Source organism: Macrobrachium nipponense, chromosome 14 (genome assembly GCF_015104395.2).
Source record: "Macrobrachium nipponense isolate FS-2020 chromosome 14, ASM1510439v2, whole genome shotgun sequence".
Lineage (NCBI taxonomy): Eukaryota > Metazoa > Arthropoda > Malacostraca > Decapoda > Palaemonidae > Macrobrachium > Macrobrachium nipponense.
In genome coordinates, this window is record NC_087207.1 from 51,687,138 (window position 1) to 51,703,132 (window position 15,995).

General features: G+C 39.7%; 1 protein-coding gene across 1 annotated transcript; it reads left to right on the forward strand.

The window, feature by feature from the left end:
* Positions 1 to 12,192: 12,192 nt before the first annotated feature.
* LOC135226225 (uncharacterized) lies at positions 12,193 to 13,955 on the forward strand. The gene is made up of 2 exons (XM_064265669.1): positions 12,193 to 12,268; positions 12,511 to 13,955. The coding sequence occupies exons 1-2, from the start codon at positions 12,193 to 12,195 to the stop codon at positions 13,953 to 13,955; spliced, it is 1,521 nt and encodes a 506-aa protein (XP_064121739.1).
* Positions 13,956 to 15,995: the final 2,040 nt, after the last annotated feature.

Here is a 15,995-nt window from a genome sequence, read left to right on the forward strand (position 1 = left end):
GTTCAAGTCTCCAGACAACTAACTCAGATAACCCTCCAGTATTTAAATGTCTTAATCAGTAATTAGTCACACCAATTATCTCTTCTCCAAAATACAGTCCCCTCACTAGGACACTTGGTCCCCTAGGACACTCGGTCCCCTCACTAGAACCGCCTGTTTAAAAGACAGGAGAACACACTAGTGAGCACACACACAATTGTAAAGACAAAGTCAAAAGATTAAATGAGATGGAACATCTTTACAAAATGTCAAACAGACAACAAGCCATCCCTTTTACTAAAGTATTATAACTCACCCATTGCAGCCTGGAATGTTAACACTTTAATAAATAGACTTTCGCAGAGCTATCCCAGCATTCTGCCTTTTCTCCCGTAGCTGTCTCCCCAGTTCTCGGCTAAACCAAGTCGTTATCAACGGACATAGTTCGTACACATACAGATGAATTCACACTCATCGGTAACTGGTCGCAGCCAGTTTTCAAAGGCACTTTGAACAAGCCCTCATGAACTCACATACCCACAGAACGAACATTGACCTGCTTAAATAAGCATCTTAGTATCAAACCATCCCAGAAAGAGATGTCAGTTTTCTCAGGTCGTCGCTTCGGACTCTGTCTCCATGGGAAGTTAAATATGATGAGTCTCTAATTTCCAAGAAATGTCACAATGATACATATTATCAGTCTTTATTTATTATATATACATATAACTGGTAAAAATGTTCTGTTACAACAGAATTCCATCTAATAAAAGGAGCCCATAAAAACTACAAAATATAGAGAGAAGAATACTATATTTCAGAGACTGCTGTCTCCCTCTTCAGGTATATTAATGAGAAATGTTTACAGAAAAGGTGGTATTTATACCAAGAGATCCATCCACAGGTAAGCCAATTTAGGTCACCCCCGCTGATAATCTTCCTTTAATCTTCTTAAGTGTTGGTTGAATGAAAATGTTGTCAATCACATCTGAATCCCATGCTCCTTTTGAGATGTTCATTACCTGCCTCTCTTTTATTAAGGCCGATTCCATCATTTGACTCTTGTACTGGCAGTTGCTGCTATAAGTTATATGTGACAAATTCCAGCTTATTCTATGGTTATGTTCATTTATATGGTTGAAAATAGCTGAGTTCTGTTGTCCATACCTAACTGATTTTCCTGTAAATCCGATGTAAGATTGGTCGCAGTCCTGGCATGGGATTTCATAAACTCTTGTGTCCTTAGGGGATGTCTTTTGTTGGACGTTAATCAGGGATTTGGCTAAGGTGTTTGGGTAAGTAAATGCAAAAGGGTTAGATTTTCCGAGGGTTTGGGTCACCGTCTTAATCCTGAGATTAATACAACACAAATGGTCAGTTAGGTATGGACAACAGAACTCTGCTATTTTCAACCATATAAATGAACATAACCATAGAATAAACTGGAATGTCACATATAACTTATAGCAGCAACTGCCAGTACAAGAGTCAAATGATGGAATCAGCCTTAATAAAAGGAGCATGGGATTCACATGTGATTAACAACATTTTCATTCAACCAACGCTTAAGAAGATTAAAGGAAGATTATCAGCGGGGGTGACCTAATTTGGCTTACCTTTGGATGGATCTCTTGGTATAAATACTACCTTTTCTGTAAACTTTTCTTTTTCATACACCTGAAGAGATAGACAGCAGTCTCTGAAATATAGTATTTTTCTCTCTTTATTTTGGTGTTTTTATGGGCTCCTTTTATTATATTATTATTATTATTATTATTATTATTATATTATTATTATTATTTATTATTATTATTATTATTATTATTATACATATATTATATATATATATATATATAATATATTATATATATTATATATATATAATATATATTAATATTTATTAATTATTATTATTATGTTTTTTATTGTTAATTATTATTATTATTTATTATATTATTATTTATTATTATTATGTTATGTATATATAATACATAATATGTAATATTATATTATATTATATTTAGTATATTATTTAATATATATATAGATATTATATATATATATATATATATACTATTATTATATATATGTATGTATATAAAATAGCCATATAGTTATATATTAGTATATATTAATCTTATAAATATTATTATATATATATATATATATCTATATATATTGTATAATAATATACATATATGTATTTATATATTAAATATACTTATATATATAATATTATATATATATTATTAATATTAATTATTTATGATAACTTAAAACAGACTGTACAGGCCTTTTATTGATATATTTACAAAGTTAAATAACCAGGTCCCATTATTAATAAGCCATAAAGTATCAAAATCCCATTATAATATTTCCCCAATTTCCGTTAAAAAATCAAATATAACCTGCCAAGCGAGTTAGTTCTAATAACTTCAATTATTCCCGGATTCGCCCATCAAAATTCGGTAAAAATCCTTACTATGTTTTCCAAAATCCGATTGCTAGCTCTACGTATAGATCTCCAGCGGTTCTCTTCCACACAATCAGATCACTAAGCCTAAGCCCTGATTAATTATTCATTCGCACCCCTTAGACAATAATCTGGTTGCCTCCCAGAGAAGCCAGTTTCGATTCAGAAACGATTTGCCCTTAAATCGAGTTTGATTGGCTCTGCTCCCACCCTTCAGATGCCAAGGACGCCTTGGCAGGTGCTGGTTTTGCTCGTGTGTCTGGAAATTCGTACGTAATCGATTACCTAATGAAGTTCGAGTAATGATAATTCTGTCGAGTGATGATTTTTTCCTTTCGAGTAAGTATAATTCGAAGCTGTGAACTCATTCATTGGAACTATTTCGGAGTTTAGGTTACATCTAGGAGTTTATTGCTTCGAGTTATTGGTCAATATAATTGATCCCTTTGATACTTTTGCATTTAAACTGTCTCAATATAATTCATATCTGGGCAGTCACTCGTCTGAACCCTTTTTCAGTATAATTCATATATGGGAATTATTATATTATATTACTCCGTACATTCGTATCTAGCAATTGTGGCATAATAACCCATGTGGTCGTATCACCTCTTAACCTTTTGATGATGCTAGCGAAGTGTCATGCAACACTGTTATTTGTGTTTTACAGAGAATAGAAAAACCCGCCTTCTCACATGAATCTATAAACATACAAAAGTACTTGGAAATATGAGGATATGGCACGTACCTCCTTCCAGTCCATTGTCAGAATGAACGAGAAGGGCAAAAGAGGAAAGAGGAACTCGACAGGAATACAAAAAAAAAAAAAAAAAAAAAAAAAAAAAAAAAAAAAAAGTTGTAAGAGGGGTTCGTTTAGTAGAAACAGAAAACCACTTATCTTAGAAGAGAAACAGATCACTTAACTCTTTCACGAGTGGAAGATATCGATTGTTTTTCCCGGTATTTACCTTCCGCATTTCTAGTTATAAGACTTTGAAGGTCGTGGGTCAATAGATCGACGTGAGATAGCTTAAAAGTCTTAAAAGTAAATATGCATTGCCATGTATTTTAGATTAAATCAATGTAGTCAAGATTATTACTGGAAACTGGAATTTTATATTATACAAAATTGATTTTCGTGTTGAAATATCAACACACCGTAGTGGGGCATCACTTTCTGGCAAAAGTTTTTATTACATGAAACTTACTTAGGGCTTTTAGAAAAATCAATCTTCATAACTAAATCAATCGTAGAAGAGTGAGGTTTCAGTACGGTGTCAAAAGGATTATCTATAAAAAATTTAATTTCTTAAAAAATAATAAAGGAAGACATAAGATGAAAGTTATAGAACTTTTAAAATAAGTGCATTGTTCTCTCTCTCTCTCTCTCTCTCTCTCTCTCTCTCTCTCTCTCTCTCTCTCTCTCTCTGTCTAAGCATAACAACCGTTATAAAGAACACATACCGAGATAGAATTGGCCTATCTAATCCGATTCTAAGGCTATATATTTCAATCTTTATTTCAAGCAGTGACACTAACGAGGTAATCCACAGCAAATGAAAAGGGGAAGAAACCCTTTCTAAAGATAATACATAAATCTCTCTCTCTCTCTCTCTCTCTCTCTCTCTCTCTCTCTCTCTCTCTCTCTCTCTCGCTTCTTGCCACTAGCTAATGATGCCAATAATCCAGGGTTCATCTCTCCCACTCAACCGCTGAGCGGTTTACGAGTATAATGACAATGATTTCGATAAAGCGTCTTTATAATAATAATAATAATAATAATAATAATAATAATAATAATAGCAACGAGGAACTCCCACGTGTCAAAGGACACGCTCTCCCTGAGCTTCGTGAGGTTTCACCAATCAACGAAGGATACAAAAACCTTTAATCTTCCCAACTTAAGATGACATCATTTGTTGTCGTTGCTGTCGTACTTATAGGAAATAATACGCGTTGAATTTCTCGATTACCTCCACAAACGAAACCAGAGGAGGTTGTGTTGATCAGCTTGATCTGTCTGTTTGATTGTTTGTGGGTGGAAGGAAGAGTTATGACTCGATTCTTAAGAAAATTCTTAGGAAACTGTATGGGAGGAAGGAAAAGTTATGCTTCCGTTCTTTGGAAAATTCTTAGGAAAATTCTTAGGAAAATGTGAACGCAGGTCGATCTCTCGAATGGACACGAGTGATTCAATTTTGCGACAAATCTGTATCTGGGTAAAGGGAGCTTTATTTATTTATTTATTTGTTTATTTATTTATTTATTCATTTATTTTCGGTCAGATTGCTTAGCCTTGGAAGATTTTTAAAAAAAGAGAAAAGTTAATAAACAAAGGTAGGAGACTGCGCTGTGCTCCGTGTATGTTTTATGAATTTTACTACCCAGTTCTGGATTTCTTTCCTTTCCTTTACTTTCCCTGGGTCTTGCTTTTAGTCAGCATCCTTCCTTGTTATTTTTCTCGGGTCTACCGTTCTCTTGGTCTTTGTTCTAAAAAATAAAGCCTTTTGTTAGCATGTACTCCATTTTCATTTTTACTGGTTTTATGTTCCACCTAGTAAATATATATGTACAGTCACTCATATAAGTTCATGGATGTCCGGGTGTTTGAGAGAGCTTTCCATTTCACCCCTTTCTGGATGATAGGTGTCTGGGAGTGCGAAACTGGCCAAATGTTCAACTACCTAACTCTGCTGTAGAAAGTTTCGATGTGTGCCCGTCTATACAGACGAGTCGTCCAGAAAGAGATTGGATGGAATTCAGCTTTATGCCTGGAGACATCCATGAACTTATATGAGTGACTATACCTCAGGCAGCCATATTAAAACTCTTGAGATATTTTCAGTCATTGTCTCCTTATTTCCCTGTTCAGTTATTAGTCATTTAAAAGTAATTAAAATAACCTTTTCATGAAAATACTTAACCGCAGCTTTATATTAAACCTGCGCTCTGATAGCAATTTCGCTGTTTCATATAAATTCCCTTGTGTTAACTATGATTACTTTAAACTGTATCAAAATCAATGTGTTAATTGATAGCTTGCCTTGTAATATCCAAGTGTTAACTGTGGATGTTTTAAATGCAGCTAAATCTATGCAGTGCTGGATATTTTCACTGATTAACTTTTTGGTCATTTATTTTCTGAAATTAAGAAGTGTATTTTGAAGGACGTTTCGAAGGCCACTTCTATTTATTCATACTCATTTTATGCTAGATAAAAGAATCCTTCCCTTTCGGTAGGGTTGCAGGTCATCTTATCTCATGAATAGACAGACCCTTGTCGGAAGGGAAAATAAACTGTCGAGTTCAAATATTGTTTTCTCTTTGGTGAAATAATAATTCATCTCGTGCATAATTTATATGTCAGAAACATTCGGCTCTTTTCATAAGAGCCTTCATTCCTTTTTCGTCGTCGGAAAGCTCATCCTTATCTCCACCAGTTGAATTATTATGAATTAATTTTGTTTATTTTTAGATAAAAGGTTTGTTAATCTTCATTCTAATCTCCACCAATTTCATTATTATGATTTTTTTTTTTCAAATAAAAGGTTTGTTAATCTTCATTCTAATCTCCACTAGTTGCATTATTATGAATTAAATTTGTTTATTTACATAAAGATTTGTTAATTTTCATTCTAATCTCCACCAGTTGCATTATTATGAATTAATTTTGATTATTTACAAATCAAAGATTTGTTAATTTTCATTCTAATCTCCACCTTTGAATTATTATGAATTAATTTTGTTTATTTCCAATCAAAGATTTGTTAATCTTCATTCTAATCTCCATCAGTTGCATTATTATGAATTAATTTTGATTATTTACAAATCAAAGATTTGTTAATTTTCATTTTAATCTCCACCAGTTGCATTATTATGAATTAGTTTTGATTATTTACAAACCAAAGATTTGTTCATTTTCATTCTAAGCTCCACCATTTGAGTTATTATGAATTAATTTTGTTTATTTACAAATCAAAGATTTGTTAATTTTCATTCTAATCTCCACCAATTGCATTATTATGAATTATTTTTGTTTATTTATAAAAAGATTTGTTAATTTTCATTCTAATCTCCACCAGTTGAATTATTATGAATTAATTTTGTTTATTTACTTATCAAAGGCTCGGTAATCTTGCTTTTAATGCATCTCGTGAGAGACACTGGTGGATTTGAGCAACCGATTGATGAGAGCTGCTGACGCCTACAAAGAAATGTGAAAGCTGTAGTTGAAAAGAGAGAGTTCCTCGTTGGACATGTGGATTTCGTACTCGGCTACCAATTCGATGGTCCGAAGTTCGATTATCGGCTCAGCCAACGCGGAACCAGAGGAATTTATTTATGGTGATCAGAAATTCATTTCTCGTTACAATGTGGTTCGGATCCCACAATAAGCTGTAGGTCCTGTTGCTAGGTAACCAATTGGTTCCTAGCCATGTAAGAATATGAAAAAAGGAGTAATTGACAATATAATTAAGACACCGTTGTGAATGTGATTTGTATCTTTTCTTTCTGAATGAGCGGATGTCATAGGCAGTGACATTTTTAGAATGCAGAGATCATCAATTTGATTCTCCATGGAAACAGTGGTCCTAAGTGACAAGACAGCTCAGCTTTGGAAATGCTGACATAACTTCCTTGGGTGGCGAGATGCCGAAGTCGCTGCCTAAGCAGAACAGACCAAGTCCTGTGTCTCCATGCAGGTGGATGCAGATATGCTTTATGAATCCAGTTTGGGGCTGTGTCTTGGGCGTGAACAATGATCTGTATAATGACGGTATGAACTTGTGACGAAATTAGTGACGACACTTATTGGGGGTGTCTTGTGCGTTAGTTTGTGCTTGCGTGCGTGCAAGCTATTTCCCTACATAATGAGAGAGTAAGTTAGCCAAAATGGGAGATCGCTACAGAGTCGGCAAACGGCCAAGATGGCTCCTTTGTTAGAATTTTTACTCAAGTGTGTGTAATCTGTATTGAATGGGTAAGCATACCTATTTTTTAGCCAAAAGTGTGGCTTGACTGTATTTTGAATATTTGCTTCAAAGATGTTCTATTTCATTTGACCTTTTGATTTTGCTATTTAATCTTTTGCTTATTGATGTGTTCTCCTGTCCTCTTATAGGTGGATCTGGAACAAAGGGGAATTGATCTGATATTTAGAAATGGGAACTTAACTGATGTTCCGTGGTGTTACTAGACTGTGCTATGACTTTTCTAGTTTTATGACCTAACTAATGTTGGTTATTGTAGAAGAGGGATGGAGTGGGCTATCTGAGTTCAACCTTTCATTTAATCATTTTGTTAAGAACCTGAATTGTTTAGTTAATGCTTTGCTCTTAAATAAATGTATTGTTGTAGTTCACGAGTCTGATTTAATTGCCTTAGGTAATAGAGAGAGAGGTGTGTTGTAGAGAGAGAGAGAGAGAGAGAGAGAGAGAGAGAGAGAAAGAGAGAGAGGGCCTAGCTGCACGGTCATCGCTACCAACATAAAATGTACCAAGGTTGGAACCTTGGTAATAAATACCTAATCCTTCGGGCCAGCCCTAGTAGAGCTGTTAATCAGCTCAATGGTCTGGGAAAACTAAGATGTACTTAACTTTATTTGAACAGAGAACTTTCGCATTCACAATTAATCTGTTATCCTCTTTCCCTGCCAAGAACGACCAGATGGCCCCGAACGGCAGCTATAGTATACAGTAAATGTGCCTCGCTGTCGATTTTTTCTGTTCCAGAAGTCCTTCTATATTCCTCACACAATTTGGAAACTCAAACGTTTAAGCTTAGATGCAATGCATTAATACCCTAAACAGTTCTCCTTGTATTCTAAAATTTACTCACATATTGTCTACTTGTTTATTAATTTATTATTTTTTTATATCTAATAACTTGATCACTTCTTTCTGTATATCCCATTACCTTCTGTTAATTATTTGAAATGAACGCCATATTCTTTGAAAGCTTGAATTAGATGCAATGCATTACTATCCTGTGTATAGATATTTAATGTTATGCTGTATATTAATTACATTACGTACAGTTTATGAACATTTTGTACATTTGCTTTGTATTATTCTATAGAAGAAATATATTTATGTTTCCATGTATATTTCCCATTGCACATACTGTGAGACCACTATTTCATTATGCATCGTGGCAACATTGTAATTAGATGTGTCAACACTGCCTTTATTTCCCGCCATATGCATAGTCAGTCACTGTCCAGCGGTCATTGTAGTGACAAGCGCGGACCTGCTTCCCGCTACTGTCGTCTTGATGTCTGTTTATCTTCATTACAAGATTTTAAAGAACCTATGGATTTAATTTGTCACCCCTTCATTCCATTTCTCACATGGATGTATGTGGCAGCATCCCACACATGGCGCAGTGAGTAGGGTACGTTATGGACTCCAAGAAGACGACCGCCATTGCCGCTTTCTTCTCGTCTCGCACATTGGATTCCTTACAGTGACTCAAGATATCAACGACAGTTTACTACAGTGTCTCCAAGAGTGATACAGTGTTTGTGCAGTGCAGGGTTAGAGTGACAGTGTGCTATAGTGTTGCATTATATTAGAGTGTCCTTGCCAAGCTTTCTTCAGGACATTTGAACTCTAGCGCCTGTTTTCTCGGGAGCCCCCTCCATACATCCTCCCCTCGTCATGCATCGATGGTGACTGAGGCCCTAGGTGCTCCCCCAGAGGCACTCTCACCCCTCCCGCCTCCCCTCTGGTCGCTAGCTCGCAACACTCACTCACCCCACCCGACTGCCGCTTATTTCACAAGCGCACTGACAAACATTGTACTTTTTAAATATCCAAAGTGCTTTCTTTCGCTTACATACAGCGACTTGGATATTTCTCTGGCATTCTACTGATCTCAAGCTCTCTTACGACACCGAACACGACATGGCTCAACAAGAGGAAAAGCTAATTGATTTTATGGATCAGACAGCGGATGAGACAGCGGATCAGGCCGAGGATCAAACGCAGGGTCTGATGGAGAGAGCGGTACCTGTGCACCTCCCCTCTGCTGATGAAGATACCAGCACCACTCTCCTCCTACCCTGACTCCCAATAGGACAGGAGACCAGAATAATGACATACTTCATCTTATACACACTTTCTGCAAACTTCCAGCATGCAAGAGCAAGACCGACGACGACAAGAGGAGCAGAACTTCAGACTACAGATGGAGCAATCAAGACAGAAGACAAAACAGGCGGTTCATGTCTCTTTTCTCCTTGCTATCAGGACAGATTGCGGCATCGCAACCCCAGCAACCTAACCCCATGATTGCACCTCCTTTACACCTGTTCCCCACCCCCACCCCTGGCTTCTCAGAGAATACACCTTCAGTTTCTAGCAAGCCTACTGGTCCATCCCCCACCTCTCCTGCAACAAGATGCAACGTACCAAGCATTTCGCCAATGGAGACTCGGTTTTGAGGATTATGCAGCATTAGTTGGACTTGATAGGTTACATCAAACTTCCCAGCTGATTCACCTGAGAACTTGCATCTCCCTGGACGTCCTGCGCCTGCTTACGCATACACTGGGCATCCCTCCCAACACATCACTTTCTCTTACAGAGGTGTTGGATACACTGCAAAAGCACTTTCGCAGCCTCAGAAATGAAGCCTTACGACGCAGGGAAGGGGGAATGTTGTCCTGCAAACAGGCTGTCGGAGAATTGTTTGCAGACTACTACGCACGCCTCAAGGATCTCGCTGATGAAGTGGACTTATGCACTGGCAACCCCACCTCCTGCACCGAACGGCAATTGCAGATGGTAATTTGATGGGTGTGAGAGACGAAGAGTTAATACAACGCCTTATCCCCCTCCAACCCTCAATCTACCCTCGCAGAGTTCGTGACATGCTGCCGCTCCTACGAATCTACACGTGCGACTGCATCAGCCATTGCATCTTCCCCTAGCCAGGTCAACGCAGTATCTACTTACAAGAAGAACCAGCGTCTACAGAAGAGGACTTCTCATCGATCTCCTGACCAACGTTCTCACCAGTCTCCTAACAGTGACCTTGTCAATATTGCTCTCGCAAGCACGATTCCGGACATGCCCAGCCACGGTGCATCGTGCAATAACTGCGGACGCCCACGGTCATTGGCCCCGCACTCAGAAATGCCCTGCTAAGGAAGCTCAGTGCAAGACCTGCCAGAAACAGGGACATTTTGAGAAGATGTGCAGGTCGACCAAGAAAAGTCAGACTGGGTATACAGCTTCACCTCCTCCTAATAAGTCAAATCCCAGCTGCCGTTTTGTGGGTGATAACTTGGGTAGCAAGTCCCCCACACCAGTCACTGTCTCTCTGTCATTTGGCGATATATCAGCACAACTCCAGCTAATCCCCGATACAGGAACAGACATCACAGTGATTGGCACCATACATTTGGATGCACTCCGCATACCTCGGACAAGGCTTGAACCTCCACCCATGACAGATGTCGTGACAGCAGATGGATCCCCCATGACACCGGCTGTAGATGCTTCCAGGCACACTTCGTCTTGGCAACAAGTCTTGCTCAGCAACCATACATGTTCATGAGGATATCCAGACTCCCCTCCTCTCCCATGAACATTGCCGAGCTCTCGCCATAGTGTCGCTGGAATTCCCGAAGCCCATCCTCAAGGTAACGCATGTCAACAGATGCGCTCAGTTTCCTGCCTCTGCCATGACGTCACCCGCAGCTGTTAAGGACTATTTTCTTCGGCACTTCAGCGACGTCCTCATATCCAAGAAGGATCTACAAACCCAGCCACTAAAGAAAATGGCAGGCCCTCCAATGAGGATCCACCTGAAACTGATGCTACACCATTCGCTGTGCATACACCCAGGCCCATTCCGTTTGCTCTCAGAGATCAAGTGAAAGAAGAACTTGACTCCTTGGTGCAACAAGGAATCATCAGACCAGCAGGCGACGAACCCTCTGAATGGTGCCATCCCATGGTCTTGGTACCCAAGGACAAAGGTGTGCGCATCACTGTCGATCACCCCCACCTAAATTCTCAGGTAGCCCGCCCTACACCCTTCACCTACGCCCCATGATGCCGTCCGCAACATCTCTCCTACTGCGAAGTACTTCCCACAGCGGATGTCCCCTGCATGGCTATTGGCAAATGGAGTTGGCAGAAGAGGACCGCCACCTGACTACATTTATAACTCCGTATGGAAGGTTCCAGCACTGTCGTGGCCCGATGGGATTTTCAGCAACAGGTGATGCATACTGCCTCCGTGGAGATATGGCACTACAAGGTGTTCCCAACTGTGTGAAGGTTGTAGATGACATCCTCCTTTCCGACGAGGATCTCCCTTCCCACCTACAACACGTGCACCAAATGCTGACCAGATGCCGTCAGTATGGCATCACCCTCAACAAGGAGAAATTTACTGTAGCCGCCCCTAAAGTTAACTTTTGCGGTTATGTCTTATCATCCAATGGTATTGCAGCAGACCCCGACAAGGTATCAGCTATACGCGACTTCCGACACCATCCAACGTCACAGACGTCAGGTCGTTTATGGGTCTCGTCAATCAACTTGCCGACTTCACTCCAGACATCGCAGCAGCAGCACAAGCCCCTACGTCCACTTATGAGCCCCAAACAAAACGTTCATTCGTCGGACGCCGACCATGAGCGAGCATTTAAGAAAGCAAGACAGCTCTGACTTCACCACCTGTCCTGGCACCCTTCAATCCTGCCTCGCCTGTGGTTCTACAAACAGATGCCTCACGCCTATACGGTCTCGGCTATGCCCTACTTCAAGATAAACGGAACCGAGGTCAATGACGTCTCATCCAGTGTGGCTCTCGTTTCCTTACGGATACAGAGACTCGCTACGCCACCATAGAGCTGGAGCTACTTGCAGTCACTTGGGCTATAGCTAAGTGCCGCCTATACTTGTCTGGACTTCAACATTTCACCTTAATGACTGACCATCGCCCCTTGATACCAATTCTCAATCACTACACTTTAGATGCTATTGAGAATCCACGCCTTCAGCGCTCAAGATGAAAGTGGGCCCCCTACATCTTCACTGCAGTATGGCGCACAGGGAAACAACTTTGCATACCAGACGCCCTGTCTCGCTCCCCAACCAGTCGCCCCACACCTGAAGATGAAGAGGAGTGCACCACTTCGACTGCACATGTCAGGCGTATCGTTGCCAGCACCGCCACTTCCACTGACGACCAGGCAACAGGACCCATCATCGAAGAAGACAAGTCTCTACAAGAAATCCGCACGGCCGCATCCCAGGATCAAGATTACAGTCGCTCGTTCACTACGTCTCCAACGGTTTTCCTACCAACCGCTATGATCTCCACGCTTCCGCCCTCCCGTAATTGGAAGCTGCGGGACAACCTTTACGCGGATGGAGAGTTAGTATTGTATGGACCCCGGATCGTCATCCCTGCAGCCCTCCGTAGACGCACCTTGGATCGACTCCACGACAGCCATCGAGGGATTGAAGCTACTCGACGTCGTGCAATGCAGACAGTATTCTGGCCAGGTATCAATGCAGATGTCAAGAGTAAAGTAGAAAGCTGTGAGGCCTGCCAACAGCTTCTCCCTAGTCAGCAACAAGAACCTTACGTGTGTGACGACCATCCATCCGGCCCTTCGAAAGTGTGTCAGCTGACTTCTTCCATTGTAGCAGGAAATCCTTCCTTGTTATTGCCGATAGACTTTCAGGCTGGCCTGTGGTTGTTCCCTGTGGACGTGACACAACTGCAGCCAGAGTTACAAGAATGTTCTGTGTTTTCTTCCGCGAGGTTGGTGTTCCACTTCGCTTACGAACGATGGAGGAACCCCCCATTTTCCAGCCACGACTTCAAGCAATTTGCCGACCGCTGGGGAGTTCATCATCATCTCACTTCTCCACATTACCCTCAGGCTAATGGACACGCAGAAGCTGCAGTGAGGAAAGCTGTTAAACACCTTATCATCAAGACTGCCCCATCCGGGAACATAGATTGTGAAGCCTTTGATAGAGGACTGCTGGAGCTTCGGAATACACCGAACCCCGCTGGACGCTCCCCTGCGCAGATTCTCTATGGCCATCCTCTCCGCACTTGTGTTCCGGCTCACCCCAGATCATTCACAGAGGAGTGGCAAACTAAGACTGAAGATTATGACCGTCGCACTGCTGCCCAAACCGACCAGGCCATGAGCCTTTACAATTCTCATGCCCGCCCTCTACCCAAGCTCACCATCGGCCAACGAGTTAGGATACAGGACTCAACGACGCTTCGATGGGACAAGGTCGGCATCGTGATGGGCCGCGGAATGTCAAGAAAGTATGAAGTACGCCTTCCAAGTGGTCGTGTATGGTTTCGAAACCGAAGACATTTACGCCCAGTGGCTAATATGAGTGATGACACCTCTCCCCAAGTCCCTGTGTCCCCTTGCCCTGGCCAGGAAAGAGAGCCATCATTCGAACCCTCCAATGTCCCTCGTCATTCACCTCGACTAGCTCAGAGGAATTAATGTTCCGCTCGAGACACTGCTACGAGCGTAAAGGGGGAGGGAGGTGTATAGATATTTAATGTTATGCTGTATATTAATTACATTACGTACAGTTTATGAACATTTTGTACATTTGCTTTGTATTATTCTATAGAAGAAATATATTTATGTTTCCATGTATATTTCCCATTGCACATACTGTGAGACCACTATTTCATTATGCATCGTGGCAACATTGTAATTAGATGTGTCAACACTGCCTTTATTTCCCGCCATATGCATAGTCAGTCACTGTCCAGTGGTCATTGTAGTGACAAGCGCGGACCTGCTTCCCGCTACTGTCGTCTTGATGTCTGTTTATCTTCATTACAAGATTTTAAAGAACCTATGGATTTAATTTGTCACCCCTTCATTCCATTTCTCACATGGATGTATGTGGCAGCATCCCACACACCCTGAAGCAGTTCTCCTAGTATTTTAAAATAGATTTACTTCTTGTCTATTTGTTTGTTAATTTATTATTATTTTTCTTATCTAATAACTTCATCACTTCTTTCTGTATAATATCCTACTGCCTTCTGTTAATTGTTCGAAATGAACACCATATTTTTTGGAAGCTTGAATTAGATGCAATTCATTACTACCCTGAAGCAGTTCTCCTATTATTTTAAAATTGATTTACTTCTTGTCTATTTGTTTGTTAGTTTATTATTATTTTTCTCACCTAATAACTTCATCATTTCTTTCTGTATATCCTGTTACCTTCTGTTAATTGTTCGAAATGAACGCCATTTCTTTAGAAGCTTAGATTTCAAGTGATTGACCCCTGTAGGCTTGTTCCATATGAATCAGGGTCACGTTATGAATAATAATATTAATAATTCGCCATACGTCATAAAGCCAGCGGACAAAAAACTGAAGAGTTTTATAGACATGAAAATGAATATGCAAATAAACAGTCGCCGAACCGTGCAAAGTCGGTCCTGGATTCCTGAATGATGTAGTGACAATCCTCTGCTTCGACCTAACCATAAATAATTGAATATAACGCAGTCACATCCACATCGGAATTGTATTGGTAAAACACAGTTGTCATTATGGAAATCAGAGTAGTGTTCGCTGGGTCGTGAGAAAGGAATTATGATATTTGATTGTGGAAAATTCAATATACTTTTCATGCATGATATCAAACTAATGTTACCTTTAATATCAATGTAATATCCATGATTTACGAAACTGTTAAATATGTCCATTAGTAACGGTGGGTTGCTATGACGCGATTAGAGAGCCGTCAGATAAGTTGACCCCGTCTGCAGTTACTGCTTTGATATTGTAATGGGTTATAAATCTCAGAAAAACTTCAGAGGAGCGTTCTAAACCTTTGATTGAATAAATAAACAAAAAACAAAACAAACTAATAAATACTTATGCACAAAAGCTAAGCAGATTTTAGGTAGGTTTTATATCGTTGTTATTCATTATTTTTCATCATTTGAAAATTAATATATTTTGTTTATAGATTTTCGGAGCTTGATCGTGACGAAAGGTTGTTGTGATAACTTTCAAGAAAATTCTACTATAAGGAAACCTGTTATCATTCACACACACACGCACATATATATATATATAGTATATATATATATATATATATATATATATATATATATATATTATATATATTATCTATATATATATATATATGTCATATCACATTACCTTGATTCATATACATATATCGAGCTACAAATGTCCTTTAATATCTAATTTGCTCTACCTCGGAATTAATATATTTCATACATGTTTAACCAAAGAGGAATTTTCTAGGCGATAATAGATTTGCCGGCTGACGGGCACAAACCATCGCCACCTTCAAATCCAGGACGACAGTGAAGCCTAAACCCACCCCACCACTGCAAGAAGATATAAGTTTATGCCGCCTCCCACCTCAAATACCGGTCGCACTCAGCCTATTCAATTGTAAGTTTTTTGCCGGAGACTGCATCAAACCCCAAATCGTCCTCGGTAGCGTTGTAGTGCTTTTGTCCGCATGTAGCCATTATT

Coding starts and splice junctions, on each gene's coding strand:
- LOC135226225 (XM_064265669.1), top strand. CDS start 12,193: ATGCCTCACGCCTATACGGTCTCGGCTATGCCCTACTTCAAGATAAAC. Junction 12,269..12,510: donor GGTCAATGACGTCTCATCCA/GTGTGGCTCTCG, acceptor TCTTCACTGCAG/TATGGCGCACAGGGAAACAA.